General features: G+C 41.8%; 1 protein-coding gene across 1 annotated transcript in view; it reads right to left on the reverse strand.

Annotated features, from left to right (window-relative positions):
• The window catches only part of LOC311034377 (phospholipid-transporting ATPase ABCA1), a gene marked incomplete at its 5' end in the record, with an annotated part of 244246 nt that overhangs the window by 181778 nt on the left and 38079 nt on the right, over positions 1-24389 (reverse strand). Inside the window, 2 exons of the mRNA XM_084042257.1 lie at positions 10915-11136; positions 16308-16530. Coding sequence (XP_083898383.1) covers positions 10915-11136; positions 16308-16530 — 445 coding nt within the window. The remainder of the gene's footprint in view (positions 1-10914; positions 11137-16307; positions 16531-24389) is intronic.

Genomic DNA, 24389 nt, shown 5'->3' on the forward strand with positions numbered 1-24389 from the left:
ACTGACGCATTTTTTCCCTCCCTCAACACTTAACTCTTTAAGACCGGGAATGCGTCTGTGTGTCATTTATAGATGTCTTTGAGCTATTCAAAAATAGCAGATATACAAGCTCATAGCGCGGCACCGAGTGCCGCGCTATGAGCTTGTAGATCTGCTATTTTTGAAAAATCGTGAAAATATGTGCAAATCTTTGAATATATATATTTTTAAAGCAAACATTTTTTTTACTCTCTTAGAACTTCTGGGGGTCCCTGGAACAAAATATTTTGAGGCGGGGGTCCACGGCCATATCATTTTTGAGAACCACTGATAGTATAGCAAATATGTTTTAAAAAAAAACTGTTAGGATTTAGAAGACATTTGTAGAATCCAAAAGATTCAAAGATGTGAGTTACAAGTGTTCGCTTTAAAAATACGTACATCCAAAGATTTGCACACATTTTCCACGATAAAAAAAAAAATAGCAGATCTACAAGATCGTAGCGCGGCACTCGGTGCCGCGCAACGAGCTTGTAGATCTGCTCTTTTTGAATAGCCCAAAGAAATCTTAAAATGACACAGATTCTTTCCCCGTCTAAATGGGTTAATTCTTCCATTACGTATAAAGGAAGAACATACCACCGTGGGCAGAAGCCATACCGGCTGATGCAAAGATTTTCCGCCACCTTGTACTACCACCAAAAGATTCAACCGGACCACCATTCCAAACAGCTGGTAGTAACCCCCCCCTCTGTTGTCTCCCACTGTCTGTGTGCCGACAAACAATCCACAGCCAATCCCCTGAATGAGGAGTGCAAGTGGGGGCTAATGAGTGGCAGACAGAACCATTTTTACTTTGAGAAAAGGGTAGTAGTTCAGAGGTGGGAAAAAAAGGGCCAGCATGCACAGCGCTGTATAGCCTCCGCGAGTTTCCAGTTACTCAAAACAAAACAACAAAAAAAACACATTTTCACATTTACTGAGTGGACAAAAATAGAGATGGAGAGAGAGAAAAATACAGGACATTGCATTGGTTTGTGAATATGCCACGTCTCTTCTTTGTTTGTAAGACACTGCTTATAGCTGTGCTTCGGCATGCACCTGCAGTCAAAACATTGATAACAGTGATAAGATAAGATAAGCATCTTATAGGTGATTATATTGTATTGAATTAGCTGATGTTTTTTTTTTTTTTTTCAATCTGTGTTTTTTGCTTTCTTTCTTTTTTTTCTGTTACTGTACAGCACTTTGAGCTGTATTCTTATGTATGAAAAGTGCCATATTTAGATGAAGTCCATTGTCATTATCAACCTCTGACAATTTGTCTCTGAGATTTTGTCGTTTCTGGTGACAGACACGGTGGGTAAAGTGTGTGCTATCTCTCTCCATTAATCCATTCATGGATTGCCATCTGGATGTGTTTGTAGTCCCTCAGATAGGGATTATAGAGGTTTGAACCTCCTAACATCCTCAGCCAGCCTTTCTTCATAACTGTCCATGGTACGTTGCTGACAGGTTGCTTAAATAAAAACACAGAAATCGTGAGCGTATTGAGTGTTTGACCTACAGTATCTCACACGATGTTTGGCTAGTGGGTGTTCGGCTAGTTAAGACAATCTGGGGAGGTGCAACTTCCTTGCACTGTGCATGCACTGCCGGAGTTCATTTGCTCTGCAATGGCGTCAGTTTTTTTGATTGATCTGCCGAATATGAAAAAAAGTTGTAGTTCGTTTTGAGTATGCCACAGCCTTAAGAGTCAAGAACCAAACCAAGGTAAATAAGAGTCAAAATAAAGATAAAATGAAGTACTGAGCAGCTGGCCCTAGATATCTGCACTGGATCTCTGAATTAGTGAACATAATACTGCATGACACACAGACAGACAGATACAGTACATACACAAGTATTCTCAGAATACTCTGAGAATAGTACAAATGGTATTGCATAACTGTACAGGGCATGCATTCCCAACTTGCACCATGACCGATTTACATCGACGTGCGTGGTCCCGAAGTAAGCCAGTGCCCCAAGGTCACTGGCCTACGAGTGTCATAAAGTGACACCCCATTGAGCCAAGAAAGCTGCAAGACAAGCGTGTTCTGAAGGACACAAAGAAGAAAAAAACGGGTGCCAGTTGTGATAGAATGGACAAACCAAGGGCAGACCAAGTCACTCTACAGTCCATCCATTGATTAGAGAAAGGTTCAGCACTACAGCTGATGGACAGCGACAAACCAAGTGTGCTGTGACCCAGCACCATGCCTTTCATATACATGTAATGGAGATGAAATATCCAAAGAAGAGCAAAGCAGTAGTCTGTATTATGTACTTGTATGTCTGTATGCCATGCAAAAAAGATAGAACGCACATAGTATTCAATGGTGGAATGGAATGACAAGCTATGTTGACAAATTGTATACTTTTTAAGCAGTTGCGATTGAACACAACATACGAATTTCTCACCAAATACAAGGTTCTCTTTTAACCCATTAAGACCTGGAACTGTGTCATTTTTAGATTTGAGCTAAAAGTATTATTTTGCACTTTGGGCTATTCAAAAATAGCAGATATACAAGCTCATAGCGCGGCACCGAGTGCCGCGCTATGAGCTTGTAGATCTGCTATTTTTGAAACATCTTGAAAATGTGTGCAAATCTTTGAATATTTAAAGCAAACATTTTTAACTCAAATCTTTGCTTCTGGTTGGTTCCTGGAACAAAATATTTTGATGGGGGTCCGCGGTCAAATACATATAATTTTGGGGGTCCTTGACATGAACAAGATTGAGCACCACTGATATAGAAACATACGTTTTTCAGAAAACTGTTGAGATTTAGGAGACATGTAGAATCGGCTTCAGGTCTCAATGGGTTGAACTCTAAATATTAAAAGATAAAGACATGGAGGTCTAACTATAAAACTCACAGTATGCAAGCGGACACACACACACACACACACACACACACACACACACACACACACACACACACACACACACACACACACACACACACACACACACACACACACACACACACACACACACACACACACACACACACACACACTTGCTGTCTCTGCTCGGCCTAATTCATGCTGCAGTTTGATGAGGTCCTTGTTGTTATTCCATTATCCCCCATAGAACAGTACTTACACAGTAAAGTAATAATAATGCAAATGAAACGGGTGAATGATCTATGAACAGATCAAGAGCCCGTTTTAAAATGCCATCGTGCTCTCCTTCATGTTGGCACACGTACCAACCACTTTGTCTTTGTCAATGTTTATGTCCCACTCAGCACACATAGTGTTCTCCATCCTTATATCAAAATTGGCTTAACCCATTGAGACCTGAAGCCGATTCTACATGTCTCCTAAATCTCAACAGTATTCTCAAAAACGTATGTTTCTATATCAGTGGTGCTCAATCTTTTTCATGTCAAGGACCCCCACAATTATATGTATTTGGCCGCGGACCCCCATCAAAATATTTTGTTCCAGGGACCCCCAGAAGCAAAGATTTGAGTTTGCTTTAAATATATATATATTCAAAGATTTGCACACATTTTCACGATTTTTCAAAAATAGCAGATCTACAAGCTCGTAGCGCGGCACTCGATGCCGCGCTATGAGCTTGTAGATCTGCTATTTTTGAATAGCCCAAAGTGTAAAATAATGCTTTTTAGCTCAAATCTAAAAATGACACAGATCCAGGTCTTAATGGGTTAAGGGAGGATCGTCGGGCGGGCGAACCTCTGATGTCACGCACTCATGTCGCCATGACTCAGCCATAACCATATAAGGAGTTCCCAATGCAGCTACGCCCAAATATGGAGTGTGTTGTCTAACCTCAATGCGTTGTCATGGCACAAACAAATTACTCAACTCCATAAATGTGCACAAAATGGGGCATGCCCATATATGCGCATATACTGATGACATCAGGGATCTCCATATATGGGCATAAAAGGGACAAGAACTGACAGATAAAGTGATCTCCATACAGTATCTGAGCATGAAAGGGACAATGACTGATAGATACAGAGATCTCCATATCATGGGCATATCAGCATGCCCATATATGGGCATAAACTGATGACATCAGGGATCTTCATATATGGGCATAAAGGGGACAAGGACTGACAGATACAGATATCTCCCTATATGGGCATATCAGTCGGCTTGGCGGTGTGACGCAGGTGTGAGGGCGGGGCATCTGTGCACAATAGGCTCTATGCACAGCGGCCATATTATCACTTCCTTCACAGGTGTTACCAATGATACTAATGAAGGCTCCGTTCCGTTTAGTCTAGCACAGTGGTTTCCACGACCCCCATAACTCTGAGAGTGTACAAATGGAACCAAATGGACCCTTAGGGTCCATTTGGTTCCATTTGTACACTCTCAGAGTTACACATCTGTAAGGGGAGCCCATGAGGGTCCCTGGACCCCAACTGTAGACCCACTGGTGTAACAGAGTGTTTCCAGTGAGCCAACATGCTCTATTTGACCAGAATGGAACAGAGCCTTCATTAGTATCATTGGTAACACCTGTGAATGTCTTCATAATATGGCTGCTGTGAATAGAGCCTATTCTCTGAGACACTGCTGTGTAACTCTCCCCCACTCTCCAATACATCATTATTGAAAAATTTAAAATGATGAAAAGTCAGAGGTGTAGAGGGAGAACAGGAAAGGTGACAGACAGCACGGTTTATTGGGGAGCACCTGTGTTGCTCACCAGCAGTCTGACATGCAGTACTATACCGTGGGCCTTTCTGGGTTATATTTCGTCCACAAATGAAGGGTTGGTTTTATGACTTCATTATCGAGGACGATGTAGGGACTGTGGGTGTGCCCAACAACCCAGTCTCTCTCTCTCTCTCTTTCTCTGAGTGAGAGCAGAGACAAAAACAGGATGTTGGCCTGGTCAGAGGGACATTGTTCATGTTAATTAAAGTGGTAGCCAATCCATCTAGTGCAGGGGGGTTTCCAACCTGTGGGCTGGGGCCCACTGGTGGACTGTGAGGATATCGCAAGTGGGCTGCCTACTTGACACACATCAGCCAGATGGCTGCAGTGTTAAGTGGTCAGATGGGTGGACCGTGGGCCCTGATCCAGACACGGTAGAGAACCGCTGATCTAGTAGGAACAGAGAGGGGGAAACAACAACTCACCACCACACCACGACAAGGCCCGTATTGGCCTTTAGGGACCAGTCGAAATTTACAGAAGGGGGGGTATGGAGGAAATATATGTGCCCTAATTTAAAATGCCATGACCCTCCCTCTGAATGGGAAAAAAAATCGATGACCCTCCCCAAGTGATTAAAAAAAAAAGAATGACCCTCCCCTACAAATATCAATGACATTTACCTCAGTAAAATGATGTCTATTATACCCTAATCTTATTCCTAACCTTAACTTCGAGTAAATAAATTGACCGCAAGAAGTAACGTTGCATCGCGGAAAAGTACTGACTGGAGTGGGATTCGATCCCGCAAACTACGGAGCGCACGGATCCACAGTCCGACGATTTACACAAAGGCTACCCATCCTGATAGAAGGAATGAGTTTTCAGAAAGACTTCATTTTAGTACCGCCCGTCTGGGTTTTTCAAAGTAGCGCTCAGCACTGCTCGCGACGCATCATCAATAGAGAACACTTGCTGTATAATATATCATATAGAACATGTATTGTATTGTGAAATTCTTGACACCCCTAACCCTCCCCATCAAATACAACATGACATTTAAAACTGATATGTCCAATGTTTTGCTTTTCACATTGATTAGAGAACCATGCACGTGCACACTATAGACATGAAAGGGGCTTGAGCCCCTGCCCTTTTACCCCTTGGTAAAAAAGGTGCCCTCTCCAGACCATGAATGCAGCATTTATTATGGTGAAAAATAAATGGTGAAAAAAACGCAAATGCCCTACTCGAAGGCAGCATTCAAGGCTAAGAGATGTGCCCTTTCTTACTCTCTAAACGCCGCATCTCCAGTAAAGCTTGAGTATACTAATCAAGCGCTGTGTCACGCACAGAATTATAGCCGATCTACAAGCTCACAATGCGTCCCAGCACCAAGCATTGTGAGCTTGTAGATCGTCTATTTTCGGTACCCGATACAGCGCGCAACGAAGTGTCCAATCGAAACCTATAACCCTGCCGGGCGCACGCACTCACATGTCCATTGTCCATTCAACAAGAGCAGACTCACACAGAGAAGCGCAGACAATCTAGCCTGGTAGACAATCAGTGATCCGTCTTAATTTGAGACAGATACAGTAGGTATTTGTGGATGAAAAATAATTATACTGTTCATATCCTCTCGCTCTTTTTAAATGTAGATTTTTTTTTAAAACTCGCAGATGTATTTTATCGATTTTAACATGTACGAGAGTCTTATCTACCTACCACCCCCCACATTGCTGTGAAATGTCAGCTCCAAAGACCGTACTTCTCCCAACATGTACAAATGCTAAATGTTAACTCGGTGTAAGGCGTGTTTGTGCCATGTATTAGTCCATATCTTTCAATAAATAAGTGTTTTGATCCCGTCTGTGGCCAATTCTGTCGGAGGTTCCCAATGGGCGGTGGTGACGGGGCGCATCTGGTGAAATCCGGAATTACACTCAATGTAAACAGGAAGTAAACGAGGGAGGAAAATGGCGTTCGGCCACAGACGGGAACAAAACACCTATTTATTGGAAAATATGGACTAATACATTACACAAATACAACGGACACCAAATTAACATTTGGGGCAAGCGGGTAAGTACATTATATTTAGCATTTGTACATGTTTGGAGAAGTACGGGCTTTGGAGCTGACATTTCAGGGTAATCTGGGGGGGTGGGGTGGTAGATACGACTCTCGTAGAGTTATACAATGATTTCAAAATCGATAAAATACATCTGCGAGAGTCTTTATCTAAGGCTACTTAAATACTTAATATTTAGAACATTGCTGTAGTCAGTCTTGCTAAATGCACTGTAGACAGTAGTGGTAGCAGCAGTGCCGGCTGCAGACAGTAATAAGCAGGGGGGCATTAATTATTCTAGGGGGGGCACCTGCCTGTCCCTCACGCACGCGCGCGCAGCGCGCGTGCGTGAGGGACCCGTGCGCGCCGGCGCGAAGCGCCGGCGCGCGATTTTTTTCGGTTATTGGATGGATATTTTACTTTTTTGGGGTGTTTTGTAACTCTATTTCGGTTAATTCGGTTCATTTACCTTGCCCCTATATGCACCAACAACAAATACAATTACAGCATTAGGCCTATAATGTCTTTAATGTAATGTCGGCATTGCATCTCCACAGGCACAGACTCCACAGCGGGAGAAAAAAAAGGCAGGCTATACTGCGCTGCGCTGCTTGAAAAAAATTAAAAAAATAAAAACATCTGGCCAATCTGAACTGGGGGGGCACAAAGTCTAATCTGGGGGGGCATTGCCCCCCAATGCCCCCCCATAGGGCCGACACTGGGTAGCAGAATGGATTTTGCTTAATTGTTCAAACACGATCGTCAAGACGCTGAATAGATTTGACTGGGTCGTTCACACTCGCTGTGCGTTGATGGCTTGTTAATGACTGTCATGGATTCTTTGTATCATTTGAAATAGAGAGGGGTCATTGACCACTGTTTTGCTGTACTTAAAAGGTATATAAAAAACGGACTATTTCATCAATTCAAAATTGCATGACCCTCCCTTGGATTCAAAGTAAAATTAGCTGACCCTCCCTTAGACCAAAATTAAAAAGGCATGACCCTCCCCTATTTTCCTCCATACCCCCCCTTCTCTAAATTTCGACTGGTCCCTTACTGTAGGAAAGTGTCGAGATTAACCCATTAAGACCGGGAAAGCGTCTGTCATTTTAGATTTTAACCACTTTAACCATTATTTTATACTTTGGCTATTCAAAAATAGCAGATCTACAAGCTCATATGACCTTGTATATGTGCTATTTTTTTTAAAACGTGATTTTTTTGGCAAATATTTGATTCTTTCTTTTTTTTTATCGAACATTTGTAACTCAAAACTTTGAGACTCGTAAGGGGCCATTTGGAAACCCTAAGGAACCATGAGGGTCCCTGGACCCAAATTTTAGAGCCACTTGGTGTAGCAGAGTGTTTCCAGTGAGCCAACATGCAACAGTATCAGCACCCTGACTCTGTTTTGACCAGAATGGAACAGATAAAATATTTAACCAGTGTTTGCTTTCAAAAATATATATTTAAAGATTTGCCCAAAAAAAAAAATCACGATTTTGCAAAAATAGCAGATCTACAAGCTCATAGCGCGGCACTCGGTGCCGCGCTATGAGCTTGTAGATCTGCTATTTTTGAATAGCCAAAGAAATCTAAAAATGACAGAGATGCGTTCCCGGATTGAATGGGTTAAATATCCTTATGATGCTGAACATACTCAAACGCCTCAATTACTGTAACTGTCACCCAATTAGGCCGTGAAATGACAAGAACTGGCAAGTTGTCTCAGCAGAGAAAATGAGATCATTACCGTATACAGTATATGTCTAACTGCAAATCAAAGGCCTGACTAATTTGAGCCTGTGTGAAGCCCGCCTCCGCTGGGGTCTGTCAGCGGGGTTGATCAAAGAGACAAGCTATATACAGTTAGCGTGCCATGAAAAGAGATGAACACACAATTGAGCAATGGCAGGCGACAAAGTGAGATGTTTTTTTTCTCGAGGCTGCCTCTAGATATTTCAGCTTGATAAACAAGGAAACATTGGCCCATTTGAAACTCTGGGGGGAGGTGTGCCCAGATGCATGGCAATGAAGATGAGAGATTCCTGCCGTGCGGACAGGAGGACGCGTACGTACGGGACAAATGATCGCAGCGCTGCCGTAAAGGTCACTCAGAAAGGCTACGCTGAAAGTTGAGCAATGGTATACAATTTATCTTTCAACAGGCGAGGATCATCCTGTATATATAGCCAGCCGCGAGTTTTGTCTCATCTCGATTGCAAAGAATGCTTCATGGATTCACAGGTACACGATATTGGGCCCTTATCATTCATTTTGAGCGTTGTAACAGAAAACCATTTAACTCTACAATAGCAAAGTCTTAAAGGGGTAGTTCACCCCCAAAATGACTTTTTTGTCTATCGATTACACACCCCATGGAGACTTGAATTCATGGAGATTTTTTTGTGTCAACTTTGAGTCTCCTACCGAAGACATTAGCATTTTTCCGCCGGTGATCAAATTATAATCTCCATGAAGTCTCCATGGGGTGTGTAATTGAATGAAAATAAGTAATTTTTTGGATGAACTATCCCTTTAAAGAAATGTGTTTGTTAGTTAATTAAAAACTTGGGCAGAGTGATCACTTACTGTACAACAAACTAAAAAAGCCGTTCTACAAGCTCACTGACTCTGTAGATCGGCTATATGTTCGCTGAAGGTTCGGTTAACTTTGTGTGTGCAACTCAACCCCCTTTTGACACACTCAGAGTTAAACGACCGGTCAGGATGTTGCCGTACACAGGCGATGGGCACAGTGTGGAGCAGAATAGCAGAGCTGAGGCTCACACACTCCCTCCAACAGTGTGTTGGGGAGCCTGAGCCCATCGGTCAGCGCGAGTACCAGGAGACTTGTATACAGGTATGCTAATGAGAAATATACCTCGCCGGGATTATATATCATACTATAATGGCATTATATATCATGCAATGAATACATATTCTGTTCCTTTCTTAACCGATTAAGACCTGGAACGCATCTGTGTCACTTTTTGATTTGAGCTAAAAAGCATAATTTTACACTTTGGCTATTCAAAAAATAGCAGATCTAGAAGCTCGTAGCGCGGCACCGAGTGCCGCGCTACGAGCTTGTAGATCTGCTATTTTTGAGAAATCGTGAAAATGTGTGCAAATCTTGGAATATATATTGCTTTAAAGCGAACATTTTTAACTCAAATCTTTGCTTCTGGGGGGTCCCTGGAACAACATATTTTGAGATGGGTGTCGGCGGCCAAATACACATCATTTTGGGGGTCCTTGACATGAAAACGTTTGAGCACCACTGATATAGAAACATACGTTTTTTTCAGAAATGTTCAGAGATTTAGAAGACATTTGTAGAATTGGCTTCAGGTCTTAACGGGTTAAATACAAGGCCCATAAAGTCACAACTTAGGCTTAAGTTTGAACCCAATGGGGAACGAGAAAATGGTAAGGAATGGATGAGGTAAAATTAGAGTAGTATATAAAAAGCCCCCATCCATTAACCTGGCAGGTTATACGGTAGCTGTTCTTTTTTTCTCCGAAAGGCAATGTATTCCCAGACACGTTTCCTCCTCGTATTCATAAATAAAATAAAACAAAATGCAAATGAAACACAAAAAAAAGAAGGAATTCATTCCCGAGCAAGGTTATATACAATGACCAAAAATAGAACTTTAAAAACACAACAACGGACCACTTTCATATGATGAACACTCTCACAGCCAACACAAGCCACAGCGAGAGATGGCATTATTCAAAACCACATTGAGGAGTCAAGAGGGTGCCTCTTACAGTGGTGTAAAGTAACTAAGTACATTTACTCAAGTACTGTACTTAACTGCACTTTTGAGGATTTTTTTTACTTTACTGGGGTGTTTCAAATGTTCAATACTTTTACTTCTACTCCACCTCCACTACATCTCAGAAGCAAATATTGTACTTTTTACTCCACTACAAATATTTGACAACCTTAGTTACTAGTTCATTTGTAGATTTTGATTATTATTACAAAACTTGCATTAACCACTTCAGCACTTCCAACCCATGCAACCCATTTTTTCAAAAAATATTTTTTGAATAGCCCGATGGAATCGAAAAATTACACACAAATGCGTTCCCGGTCTTAAAGGGTTAAGTACAACATGTGAGTACTTCTTCCACACACTGGCCCTTCTTCTTACCACGGCGACCTTGACCTGGAACCCCATGACGTCTCTCCAGGCGTAGCAGAGGATGTGCGGCAGGTAGAGGACGAAGTAGATGAGGCCGCCGCACGCCGCCGCCAAGTTGGCCTTGGAGAAGAAGCAGCTGATGAAGAAGCACTGCGTGACCGTGGCCACGCAGAACACCAGCAGGAAGACGAAGATCACCGACGGGTCGCTGTACTGCAGCACCTTCCCGTACTGCCCCACCCCCGGTAGAGAGGGAAGGAAGCAGAAAGGGTTTAATAACGAAGAAGATGTTAAGACACAAAATATAGGGAAGTTGAAGAGCTTTCAAACTGCACTCCTTCTGGGGGGTGGTGGGTGCAGTGTTGCCAGATTCTGTGAGAGAAACAAGCAACCAGGTCTAGGGGAACGAGCCCAAAAGAAGCGACTATGGGCCACATGAGCACTTTAACATGTACATCAGCTATTTGAAAATAGCCGATCTACAAGCTCACAACGCGTCGCGATGCGACGCGTTGTGAGCTTGTAGATCTGCTATTTTCAAATAAAATCTTGCGGGGAAATTATAATAAGCAGATCTGGCAACCCTGATTCATGATACACAATCCATGGTCGATTAGCACATTAATTATGGAATAACAAACGGATGATTGTAATAGATCGTTGGATTTATTCTGAATGGCAATGGGGCAGAGTTTGTTTTAAAAAAAAGTGCAGGCCAATATCTCACAAATCATACTACTTTATAGGTTTGTTATGCAAGTCGACTGATGTCATACTGTGCATTTGTGAAGTATCTTTTATGCGTCACTCTGCCGCACCGCATTCACGGAGAAGAACCCTTCTCTAATTCCTGGATGGCTATTCAGTTTTGTTAAGTAGGCATGGGTTTGGTTTGGTGTTGTTATACATTCATTTTAGTTGATGTTAGGCTTGTGTTTGGTGTTTTTTAACCACTTGAACCCTATACTTTGCCGACCCCCAGGGCATTGGTTTGATGCGGTGAAGATTAGGAGTAAGGATCTGGGGGGATGGCGTTCACATTGCGGTGCTCTGAGAGCTGTTTGGGTTAGATTCAACAACTTTTGCAGGGCAACTGTTTGCGAGCAGCTGTGCAAGTGTGTTGATTTCTAAAAATCAACATGTTATACTCTCTATGCACAGCAGCCATATTGTGAAGACATTCACAGGTGTTACCAGCAATGATACTAATGAAGGCTCTGTTCCATTTAGTGTAGCACAGTGGTTCTCAGATGTTTCAATTTCCACGACCCCCATAACTCTGAGAGTATAATTTGGTTCCATTTGTACACTCTCAGAGTTACACACTCGTAAGGGGCCATTTGGAAACCCCTTAAGGAACCATGAGGGTCCCTGGACCCAAATTTTAGAGCCACTTGGTGTAGCAGAGTGTTTCCAGTGAGCCAACATGCAACAGTATCAGCACCCTGACTCTGTTTTGACCAGAATGGAACAGAGCCTTCATTAGTATCATTAGTACCACCTGTGAATGTCTTCACAATATGGCTGCTGTGCATAGAGCCTATTCCCAAAATGTTAACATTGACCATTAATCCCCATGCCTTAAACTGATGCCCAAAGCCGTCCAAGGACTAAAGTGCCGGGTTCTCCTCGAATCAACCGTTGGAATCATTTTTTAAATCACCTTGAGTATAAGACTGAGGAGGAGGGCGCAGACGGACAGAGGCAGCACGCTGGACACCGCCCAGCTCAGCCAATAGATGGCGTTTCTCAGGCCCATGATTCGCACTGTCTCCTTCAGCCTCACCTCCTTCTCCAGGACAATACCCTTTACAATCATGGCCACTGACAGGATCCAGGCTAAAGTCATGTACAAGGGGAGGGAGCGTGCCAACGATCGAATGAACCTAAGGGAGAGGAGAGGGGAGGTAAAAGCGGCCCGGACCCAAGAGGAGGAGGTGGTGACAAAAAATGTTTTTTTTAGTGCTTGACTGCTCCTTCCAATGAATCTTGAGAGAAAAAAATAAAACTAGGGAGTGCATGAAGGGTCATTTCATCCATTTCAAGGACCCCCAAACTTATATGTATTTGGTCGCGGACCCCCATCTCAAAATATTTTGTTCCAGGGACCCCCAGAAGCAAAGATTTGAGTTTTAAAAAATCGCTTTAAAACAATATATATTGAAAGATTTGCACACATTTTCATGATTTTTCAAAAATAGCAGATCTACAAGCTCGTAGCGCGGCACTCGGTGCCGCGCTACGAGCTTGTAGATCTGCTATTTTTGAATAGCCAAAAGTGTAAAATAATGCTTTTTTTTGCTCAAATCAAAAAGTGACACAGATGCCAACGATCGAATGAACCTGGGAGAGGAAAGCGCCCGGAACAAGAGGAGGAGGTGGTGACAAAAAATGGTTTTAGTTATTGACTGCACCTTCCAATGAATCTTGAGAGGAAAAAATAAAACTAGGGAGTGCATGAAGGGTCATTTCGCCATCGCTTGGAGAAAAAAAGAATTGGGTACAACGCAAGGTCAGAAAAACCTCATAACCACAGCTCTTGGCCTCCTTGGACAGAATTGCCCCCTACTCATTTTTTTGCAGGCTCTTTCCTCATTCCTACAGTAGGGTGGTAGGGTGGGTGGGTGGGTGATTGATGAGGTGTCAATAGCCGTCTTCATAGTGAGAGGGTGGGCTCCAGTTGGTGTAATTAGCATTTTGTCACAGCGGTCGGTTTTGCCGCACAGATGAAATCAATCAAAATTGTAACTTGCCATGTGACGCAAGTTTGGAACATTGGGTCACTTTGACAAAACAAGGACATATACTACAGTACAGTATATAGGGGAAAGGAAAGACGTATCGATCATCGCCGATCAATATTCCTTTCCGTAAGGCAAAAGCTCTGCCAGCCAATAACTTTGATTCAGGTGTTGGGCCCACAGGGGTGAGTGTGAGGCCAGTGTTCACGCACTCCAATATATCATTGTGTGTGCCAAAGAGTAAATGCTTTTACATCCCCCGTAATGGAAAAGAAAGTATAAGCATACGACGACAGCGGGACACAGGTGCAAACGACAAAACGGGTTTGCCGTCACGCCCACATCCGGATACAGCCCTTTCCGATAATTACCATCTGATTCGCTATTATTATAAATGTGACGAAGATGGGCTGTGAAATTATCATTTAGAATGGGCCTCTGATTTGAATATGCATCATGCTTGCACTTGCTCCTCCAAGGCACCCCAACTAACTCAATTTATTGTTATTAATGTTTACAAATTGTTGATGGCTTGCAAACACATTAGGCTGATGGGAAATTACATTTCGCGCAGCTGTTCAAATATCAGTTTTTATTTAGCAGCAGCATTTTCCAATTAAACTGCAACAATTGATTAGGATGATCTAGAAGAACTATCCTTTTCTATTTAATTAGCAAAGCAGATGAAAAAGGAGACATTGAAAGGATGCCGTATCTATACTGTCTATGTCTAGCACTATTGCTACTGTACATTGTCACCTGCTGGGACGCAAAACACTTGCCGATAGTGATAAATGTCTTATAATTTATCTTGCATGCACCTTAGCCTTTAGACGGGGAGTCAATTCACCAGATAAGCAACACAATTACATGCAGCAGGATCAATGACGCAACGGAACAATGCACTAATAAACAACAGGAGACCAAGAGGGTCTTCCATTACAAACCACCTTCAATAAATCTTTCTTAGGGGAGAAATGAAAAATGGACACCTATTTTAACCCATTAAGACCGCGAACGCATCTGTGTGTCATTTTTAGATTTCTTTAGCAATTCAAAAATAGCAGATATACAAGCTCATAGCGCAGCACCGAGTGCCGCGCTATGATCTTGTATATCTGCTATTTTTTTTTAAACGTGAAAATTCGTGGCAAAATCTCGGATTATATATTTTTTAAAGCGAACGTTTGTAAAATATTTAGTTGCAGGAACCCCCAGAAGCAAAGATTTGAGTTACAAATGTCCGCCAAAAAAAAAGAAAAAAAAACAAATATTTGCCCACCTATCATGATTTTTCAAAAATAGCAGATATACAAGCTCATAGCGTGGCACTCGGTGCCGCGCTATGAGCTTGTATATCTGCTATTTTTCAATAGCCAAATAAATCTAAAAATGACACACAGATGCGGTTCCCGGTCTTTACGAGTTAACAGCGCTAGCATTTCAATACAGGCACAAGAAACTTGTGACTCCCCAGTTTTCTCAATTTCTATGGACCACGTTGATCCAGCAGTAGAGCCACAGTGTCAGTCTTGGAAATACACAGTGATCTTCCATCTCCATAAAGCATGTCGTATTTTTCATCACCTCGTCAAATTCCTCACATAATACTGTTGCGTGATATCTTTCTTTACAACATTTTTTTCTCAAAGCGCACCAGGGATATCGTTACCCACAAAGCACACAAGAGAAGGTGATGCAATTACAAGAAATGAAGGGCAAATGAGGAGATATTACATGCTGATTTGAGGAATTCCCGGGTCATACTTCATTTTTGATTGATTGCACGTTAATTAGTTTTGTGATTAACACGAGCAGGAATATCACATCACAGAGCATAACCTTTGTTTTCTGACCTGAACCTCCTAGGAGTAATCTAAGCGTTGCTCATTCACACACTTATCAGCCTCTTTCTTGTAAGAGCCTCAGGATTTTTTGTTTGGGTTTGGCAGGTAACATTATTTCTGATACGTGGAAAATAGCCCATGACTCTGGGACTAGGGCAAACTACTGATAATTCATTTAAAAAGTCGAGCAGATATGGGCAGTAATGTAAAAGAAAAAGGAAAAAAAGGTCTCCTTGGAGATACAGTATAAAGTTCCCGCAGAACACTGACTTTGTGTTTAATGATGGTAGCAGTGAGCATCTTTTATCCTAGCCATTCGGTGGAGAATATACAGCGTTTCAGCTTAACCCATTAAGACCTGAGGCAAGTCTTTTTTCTAAATCCAGTTCTAAACAGTTTTTTTTTTTTTTATCTAAAAAAATGTTTTCAAGATTTTTCAAAAATAGCGGATCTACAAGCTCATAGCGCGGCACTCGGTGCCGCGCTATGAGCTTGTAGATCCGCTATTTTTGAATAGCCAAAGAAATCTAAAGTGACACAGATGCGTTCCAGGTCTTAATGGGGTTAAAGGGAAACTTCAATGATTTTAACCTAAATTCCACAGTTTTGATGTCAAACTATACATAATATAGTTTGCTGTGTATTTCTCCTCAAAACACAAAGCAATGAACAAATCAAACATGTTTTGGACAGAATTATTATGGGGTTGAAATTGGCCCTAAAAATGAACCAAACTTCCCAAACATCCACTGCGAGGTTGTGCTCTGTGATTTGCATCCTGCGTTAGCGGCTTTGCCTCCCCTCACATACTGACCTTAACCATGACGCTTATGAGTGCACACGGAACGGTGAGCAAGATGCAGTTCTCGGCGAACCACGCGAACCAAAGCGCGCCGTTCTGCGCGCCGACGGCACGCAGCACCTCCTTGAGCCGGAGCTCCTTCTCTAGCACCAGGCCTTTGATGGTCATGCACACGGTGTACATGAACGCCAGCACCAGGAACATGGGCAGGATGCCTCCAATACTCTGGATGAAGCTAGGTTGTAGGAGTGGGGGGGGGAGGGGGAAGGCAATAGGGCTGTCACGGTTACAGATTTAAGTTGACAATTTTAATGATTTAATTGTGTTTCTGTCGTTGAAAATTAATGGAACATTATTATGAATAAAAATTACATTTCTGTTTGGCTTTTAGCTTTCGTAATCAAAAGTTGCACAGGGCAGACATGACAAATAACTCTATACTTAAAAATGAACATTAATAGTGGAAATAGCCGATCTATAAGCTCAAAACGCGTCGCGATGCGACGCGTTTTGAGCTTATAGATCGGCTATTTCCACTATTTTTGATTTTTTTTTTTAAATATGACATTTTTTAACATGGAATTGATTGAGACGATTATGCAAAAATAATTGCGATTATATAAAACAATTGCGATCAGACGATTATGTAATGATTGTGACAGGCCTAGGCGAGAAGGCAATCAAAAAAGTAAGGACCTCAAGCTGACAGAGGGCAAGGTATATTGCATTATTGACAGGGCAGCTTTCGATTAGGAAGCAAAGCTGCCAGGTTGGGGAGGTAATGTGTTTTTAATCTGCCGTCCACTCCCCAGCGCTGTGTCAATATAAAGATGTTTATGTCAGGCAGTTAAACGTTAAACCAGAAACAATGGGCTGCAGGTGCACTATGGTTGACTATTTCCCCATCTCCAGGAAAAACAGTTTATTTGACAGATTATGATGCATTACATTTGTTGTGACCAAACGGGAACTGAACCGAAACGGAGGCACTAATTTGCAAATGATATATTTTCCCATACATTTCCCATTTTATTTTCCTTTGTCACGCCTCGGATTTGCTAAATATGACATTTTAATCTTGATAATCTTTAATCTTTCATCGTTTGAGCTAACCAACGTCAACTTTATTGTTACATCACAAGCTTACAGGTGTAAAAGAGTGGTTGAAATGTGTTTTCGTGCAAGCTCCCAACATGTTACGGTTTTAAAAAATAGTCATAAGAATATAGAATAAAGACAAAAAAAAGTCTTATAGCATGGCACAATGTCAAATATACATACTGTAAGATGCAAGTTCAAAATAGAATAGAAAACGAACATCTCAGTCTCTTGTGCTAGTAATATACTGTGTGTGTGTGTGTGTGTGTGTGTGTGTGTGTGTGTGTGTGTGTGTGTGTGTGTGTGTGTGTGTGTGTGTGTGTGTGTGTGTGTGTGTGTGTGTAAGCAGATATAGACTCACAGTCTCTTATGCAGTGAGATATATCACTTCGCAGCAAATATCAAACAAGTATCCTACTATAATTCTAGTAACCTCTGTCTGTAGTGGTGAGTGAGTGAGTGAGTGAGTGAGTAGGTGAAGCTACCCGGTTCTCCTCAGTGGCTGGACCAATTGCTCTGATTTTGCACACAGCCATTGACCATTACCATCTGAACTTAACTGTGAAGCCCGTTTTTCAATTTCATCAAATCTCAGCTTCTTATTAGCGTTTTTGTGTCAAACACTGTCGCCATGGTTACGGGGCTGCCCAGCTATGGGACGAACTGCCTCCCGGGTTGCCAGATCATGTGCGCATATCCCCCCACGGATGCGTCGACCGGGTATGGTCTAGTATACATAATTGTGATAATACAAGTGCAGCAGCGAAGGAGAGTATCTATAGTCATATACTGTACATATAACCTCCTCCCTTTCAATAACAAAAGAGCCACGCAACAAGTAAACGTTGATGCTGTAAATGTCAGCGTCATGATGGAAAGTCCAGGAAGAGACACACTCTACAGATTTTCAATCAAGACTCTAAGACTTTTATAGATTAGGTGGCGTTAGGGGGATTTTTTCCCCTTCCATTACACATTAAGCTAACCTTCATGTAGCTGGTGCATCAGTTCATTCAAGCCATTTAGCGGCCCACACCATGCCAGAGATGATGTATGATTGGACGCTGTTACAACACAATAAGATGATATTAACCCATTGAGACCGGGAACGCATCTGTGTGTCATTTTAAGGTTTCTTTGGCTATTCAAAAATAGCCAAAGAAACTATTTTTTTTTTAAATCGTGAAAATTTGTGCATATCTTTGAATATATATACTTTTTAAAGCGAACATTTTTTACTCTTTCACAACTTCCGGGGGTCCCTGAAACAACATATTTTGAGATGGGGGTCCACGGCCAAATACATTTTTTTGAGAAATTATAGCAACATACGTATTTTTTAAATTACTGTTTAGGATTTAGAATACATTTGTAGAATCCCCAGAAGCAAAGATCTGAGTTAGAAATGTTTGCTTTAAAAAAATACATATTCAAAGACCAACGATTTTTCGAAGAAATAGCAGATCTACAAGCTCATAGCGCGGCACCGAGTGCCGCGCTATGAGCTTGTATATCTGCTATTTTTGAAAAGAAATCTAAAATGACAGAGATGCGTTCCCGGTTTTAATGGGTTAAACTGGCTTCATAATGCCACCTAAATGCCATGTCAATATTTCCTACTCTGCCAATATAACAAAGTGCTACCTCTGAGTCATTAGACCAGTGAAAGGGATATATCAAATAGATTTTGGACCATTTATGGATTTCACGTATTACGCACGCTTACAGCCCATCAATACAAGGTCGTAATGCAAGCAAAGCACTGCTTCAGCAAAGATACGGACACTACATCGCACAAAGAGAATAATGCAGTGATCATCAGAATGACGTGCTACTTTCAAGCCGTTGAACCAAAAGGATTTGATCACAAGTACATTTCCACTACATTTACATTAAATTCATTTTGGCTCTAACTTTTTGGGGGGCGAGTGATTTGTTGAAGAGCTTATTGAATCCCTGCCAGGTGAAAACGGCTCAGTCTAAGGCCTACTTCCCTTAATTGCTAATTTGCCCTGGACAATGAAGGCTTTTTTTTCACAAGGTGATGTGGGAGCAGTAGTGAGGAGTTTCTTTCCCCCCCTCCTCCTCCTCCTTTCTCATTAAAAAGATTTTCTCTAGTTAGCAGGAGCAGACCTTTCAGAGTGTAACATGGCCAGTAGCTCCCCAAAGGGTTGATAAAAAGACACATACCAGGCAATCGATAGACGTACCGTACAGTAGTATTGCAGACCAATGTTTCATATTAATTGTGAATTACTGCACAATCTGCTTGGGTAGCTTGAAGTCCATTTACTAGATGAGAAGAGCCTTTTACAAAAGGCTTCACCTGCCCCTTTCTCCACAATATAACAGCAGTAGTCAAGAATAGAGAGGAGAGTTTTAATACCTGCCTGTGTCTGCAGAAAGTTGTTATTATAGGGAAGGCTGTATTGTGGGGACAGGAGCTATGGATATTTACTAAATATAATAGGTGATGTAAAACATAAGTGTATCATGATGAGATCTAAGTTGGGTTCATTAGGTGATACTACATTTACATTATGCATGTACGAAGGCCTGGCAAGCAGTGGTGGAAAGTAACTAAGTACGTTTACTCAAGTACTGTACATAAAGCAGTACAATGTTGACGTATTTTGACTTTACTGGAGTATTACTTTTACCTCTACTCCGCTACATCTCAGAGGAAAATATTGTACTTTTACTCCACTACAATTATTTGAAAACTTTAGTCACTAGTTACTTTTGACATATACATTATTACATTATAAAAGATACATTAACCACTTCAGCCCCATTTTATACCTAGGCTATTTGAAAATAGCCGATCTACGAGCTCACAACGCGTCGCGATGCGACACGTTGTGAGCTTGTAGATCGGCTATTTTCAAACATTTTAGTACTTTTACTTTTGGTACTTTAAGTACATTTTGATACCAATACTTTTGCACTTTTACTCAAGTACATTTTGAATTCCGTACTTTTACTTGTAACAGAGTACTTCTACATTGCAGTATTGATACTTTTACTTAAATAAAACATTTGAGTACTTTTTCCACCACTGGTGATACTGTATTTACATTATACATGTACGAAGGCCTGGCAACAAATACAAAACAAACATTTTCAAGCGTGCACAACCTTGTGAAATATTTCCAAAGTGAAATGGTGTTATACTTTTGACCAAAAGACAAACACTGAAGCCTGAAGAAAAAAAAAAAAACCTATGAAACTAGGTCAGTGGTTCTCAAACTCTTTCATGTCAAGGACCCCAAAATGTATTTGACCACGGACCCCATCTCAAAATATGTCTTCACCTGTCTGTATGCCTTGAATGAGAGACCAATTTTATGAGTATAATGACAGCACCGGGGTGATTTTACTAGGACACGGACGGACTCATTTTGTGGTTCACACCTGTCAGCATCGCAATAAAACGAGGCTTATCGCCTTGTAGGACGGTACAAAATCAGCCTCCAATTTGCTGTCAGTGGTTTCGGGTTTTCCAGTTGGCACCGACAACTACAGTAAGTTTGGAGCCTATGTTTTCTGCTTCAGAAGGCGTTCACTTTCACAACGAAATAAACTAATATGATAGGAATAACATTGGAAAATGCATGTTTTATGCAGATTTTCTCCATAGAAGAATGTTTGGCATTGAAAATATCAGGTCAGAACACCTGGAGAAACATTAGTATGGAAAGAGCGATGCCCTGCCATAAAGGTCTGCACGAGTCAATACTCGAACACACACAGATTAAGTTAGTTCCACCGAGGCTACTGTAGGCGGAAGAGCAGTTATTTGAGAACTCGAATGAGACTCCGTTCTGAGGACACTTCTGCCTTCCCACAAGGGATAGATCACGTTCACAGGAAGCTTTCTGAGCCGCAAAGAAAGCATCGGTTGACACCAACATTTTAAGGAGCTCAATCCCCCAAAGCGGCAGACAACACTGAAACCCCACACAGGCTTTTATCTCCACCAGGGCGAAGTGGGCCGGAGGTTTTCGCTCGCATTTGTGTTTGCGTGTTACACTCTCCGCAGGATATCTCGCAAACTACTCGACCGATCAGCGTCGTATTTCGTTTACATGCTGCCAGAGGCATATTTTTCAAATCAGCCTCATGGTGGCAGTATAACAGCCCACTTGACGTGTTGGCCTTTCAGTCTTGAACTTTAGGCCATATCCCATCCTCCTATAATTTGAGAAACCTCTGTCTGTTTGTTTGTAGTGCGTGGTGAGACCAAAACTGTTCTGCCCGGTTCTCCTCAGTGGCTGGAGCAATTGATCTGAAATTGCACTAAGCCATTCACGATTACCATGTGCACGGAACAGCGAAGCCCGTTATTCGATTTCACCAAATCTCAGCTGTTTATCAGCGTTTTTGTGTTCGCTGGCTCCCGGGTTGCCAGATCATGTGCGCATATCCCCCCACGGGTATGGACTAGTAGAGTCAAATTTTATTTTCTCTGGATTCAAAGGTTCATGACGCAACCCCATATGGATGACTCTACCTCTTGCGTATTGTGTTCTGTATTGTTACCTCGGCTACATTAAAAAATGAGGGCCCTGCCCCTCAATTGTACTCCGAGTTTAACCCTTTAAGACCTGGATTTTTTAGATTTGAGCTAAAAAGCATTATTTTACACTTTGGCTATTCAAAAATAGCAGATATACAAGCTCATAGCGCGGCACCGAGTGCCGCGCTATGAGCTTGTAGATCTGCTATTTTTGAAAAATCTTGAAAATGTGTGCAAATCTTTGAATATATATATTTTTAAAGCGAACATTTTTAACTCAAATCTTTGCTTCTGGGGGTCCCTGGAATAACATATTTTGATGGGGGTCCGTGGCCAAATACATATAATTTTGGGGGTGCTTGACATGAAAATGTTTGAGCACCACTGATATAGAAACATACGTTTTTAAGAATACTGTTGAGATTTAGGAGACATGTAGAACCGGCTTCAGGTCTCAATGGGTTAAATAACGGTTATGATGATAGGCCACGACACTTTCTGCATAATTAGATTAAAACTTTTTTTTTCCTCAAAACATACGTTTAGCTACTCCACTGCTACACATGAACTCATGTGATAGAAACAGTTTATGGGAGAGGCTTACTTGAGAGGGAAAAAAACGCCAAAAACATGAAGGCAGCGTCCGATCAACCCTAAATTTCAATTTGACCCACAGGGGGCAGCACCACACATATGAAAAGTTGTACCGTGTGTCGTAGAAACACAAATTCCCCCCTGCGGATTCCTCAGGTCCCGATGGAGAGGCAAGGCAGCCACACTTTTGTAATTTCCCCAAATGGTCCAGTTTGTATTACTTGGATAGACAGACATCGTTCATTGCCAATTTGGACAGAAAATGGGAGCTGCTGTCATTTACATGTCTGGCCTGATTTGCGACGATCCCAGTCTGGCCCTGTACAAACATAATTGACACAAGTCATTAACCCATCGAGAACTGAAGCCGATTTCTCAAAATGTCTTCTAAATCCCAACAGTGTTCTGAAAAAAACTAATGTTTCTATATCAGTGGCGAGTGGTGCTCAATCTTTTTCATGTCAAGGACCCCCAAAATGATATGTATTTGGCCGCCGACCCCCCATCTCAAAATATTTCGTTCCAGGGACCCCCAGAAGCAAAGAAAAGAGTTAGAAATGTTCGCTTTAAACAATATACTGTATATTCAAAGATTTGCACACATTTTCACGATTTTTCTAAAATAGCAGATCTACAAGCTCGTAGCGCGGCACTCGGTGCCGCGCTACGAGCTTGTATATCTGCTATTTTTGAATAGCCAAAGTGTAAAATAATGCTTTTTTTTTGCTCAAATCAATAAGTGACACAGATGCGTTCCAGGTCTTACAGGGTTAACGATCAGCATCCTATCATAAGGCTTCCCACCATTGCACTGTGCCTTTTCATACAACGTGCACAGCAGCGTGTGGCTCCCGGGCAGATATTTGTGCTCCACTGAGCGCACTGGATTTACAACGTTCCAGTTTTATTCATGTATTCATTTATTATTGCTCTTATGTCAGATTGAACCTCGAAGGTAAACTAAAAGGAATGTCTAAATATGTATAATTAAACCAAAGACACGAGATGGAAGCCAACTAAAATGTTTTATATAATAGTAGTAGCTTCCAACTGCAGGGAGCACAGACCAGGGCTCTTTAAATACCACGATTAAGCCTCTGGTCATGATTGCATGAGATACAGAATGCCAAATCTGGCATCACACCATACTGCCGATTCTCGCTCATCATCCGCTTAATGTCTGTCGAATTGTGTCCGTTAACTCCTACTTCAACTCCCTTACGGAGGGAGGAGGGGGGGGGGGGGGGGGGGGGTTGGTGGGGATTCAGTCATGCACACCACGTCTGACTCTGACAACCTTGCCACCAGATGCTGTTGAATTATACATTCCCTAATCGATCAAAAGGTGCTTAAGTAATAGAACTCCTAGCGGGTCTGTGTTACAGGTCTCCACTTACATTGGCATCCGTGACCTAAATTTAGGGGAGCTGTGGGAGACTGGCTTTGCAGTAAATCAAGAGATAGAGGATCAGAGCTCGGGCCGAGAGCCCCGCGCCGCGCAACTATGGCAGCCAACGAAATCTTTTTCAGACTCATTTCAAGCCGAATGAACCCCTGAGTCGGCTGGCTGTCTGGTGATAGGGAATTCATGAGACAGAATTATCAATATTATTAAGATAAGCTAGACAAAATGTTTCGTTTGAAGTTATAAATCCGGCGACAAATCACAGGTATCGACCAAAATATCAAAAATATCTCTAAATTGTAATTGTTTTATATTTTATGGAATAAGAAGAGAAGGTCTAAACTTGTGGATGCAGTATATTGTAATATAATCTGAGGAAAGTGAGTTAGTTTATGAAATACAGTACATTCATGCAGGGTTGCCCACAGAATTCAGTTAGCCATACATTTAGCACAGAATAAGCGCTTCTACATCAGTC

This window comes from Gymnoscopelus microlampas, assembly GCF_963454915.1.
Source record: "Gymnoscopelus microlampas genome assembly, chromosome: 19".
Classification (NCBI taxonomy): domain Eukaryota; kingdom Metazoa; phylum Chordata; class Actinopteri; order Myctophiformes; family Myctophidae; genus Gymnoscopelus; species Gymnoscopelus microlampas.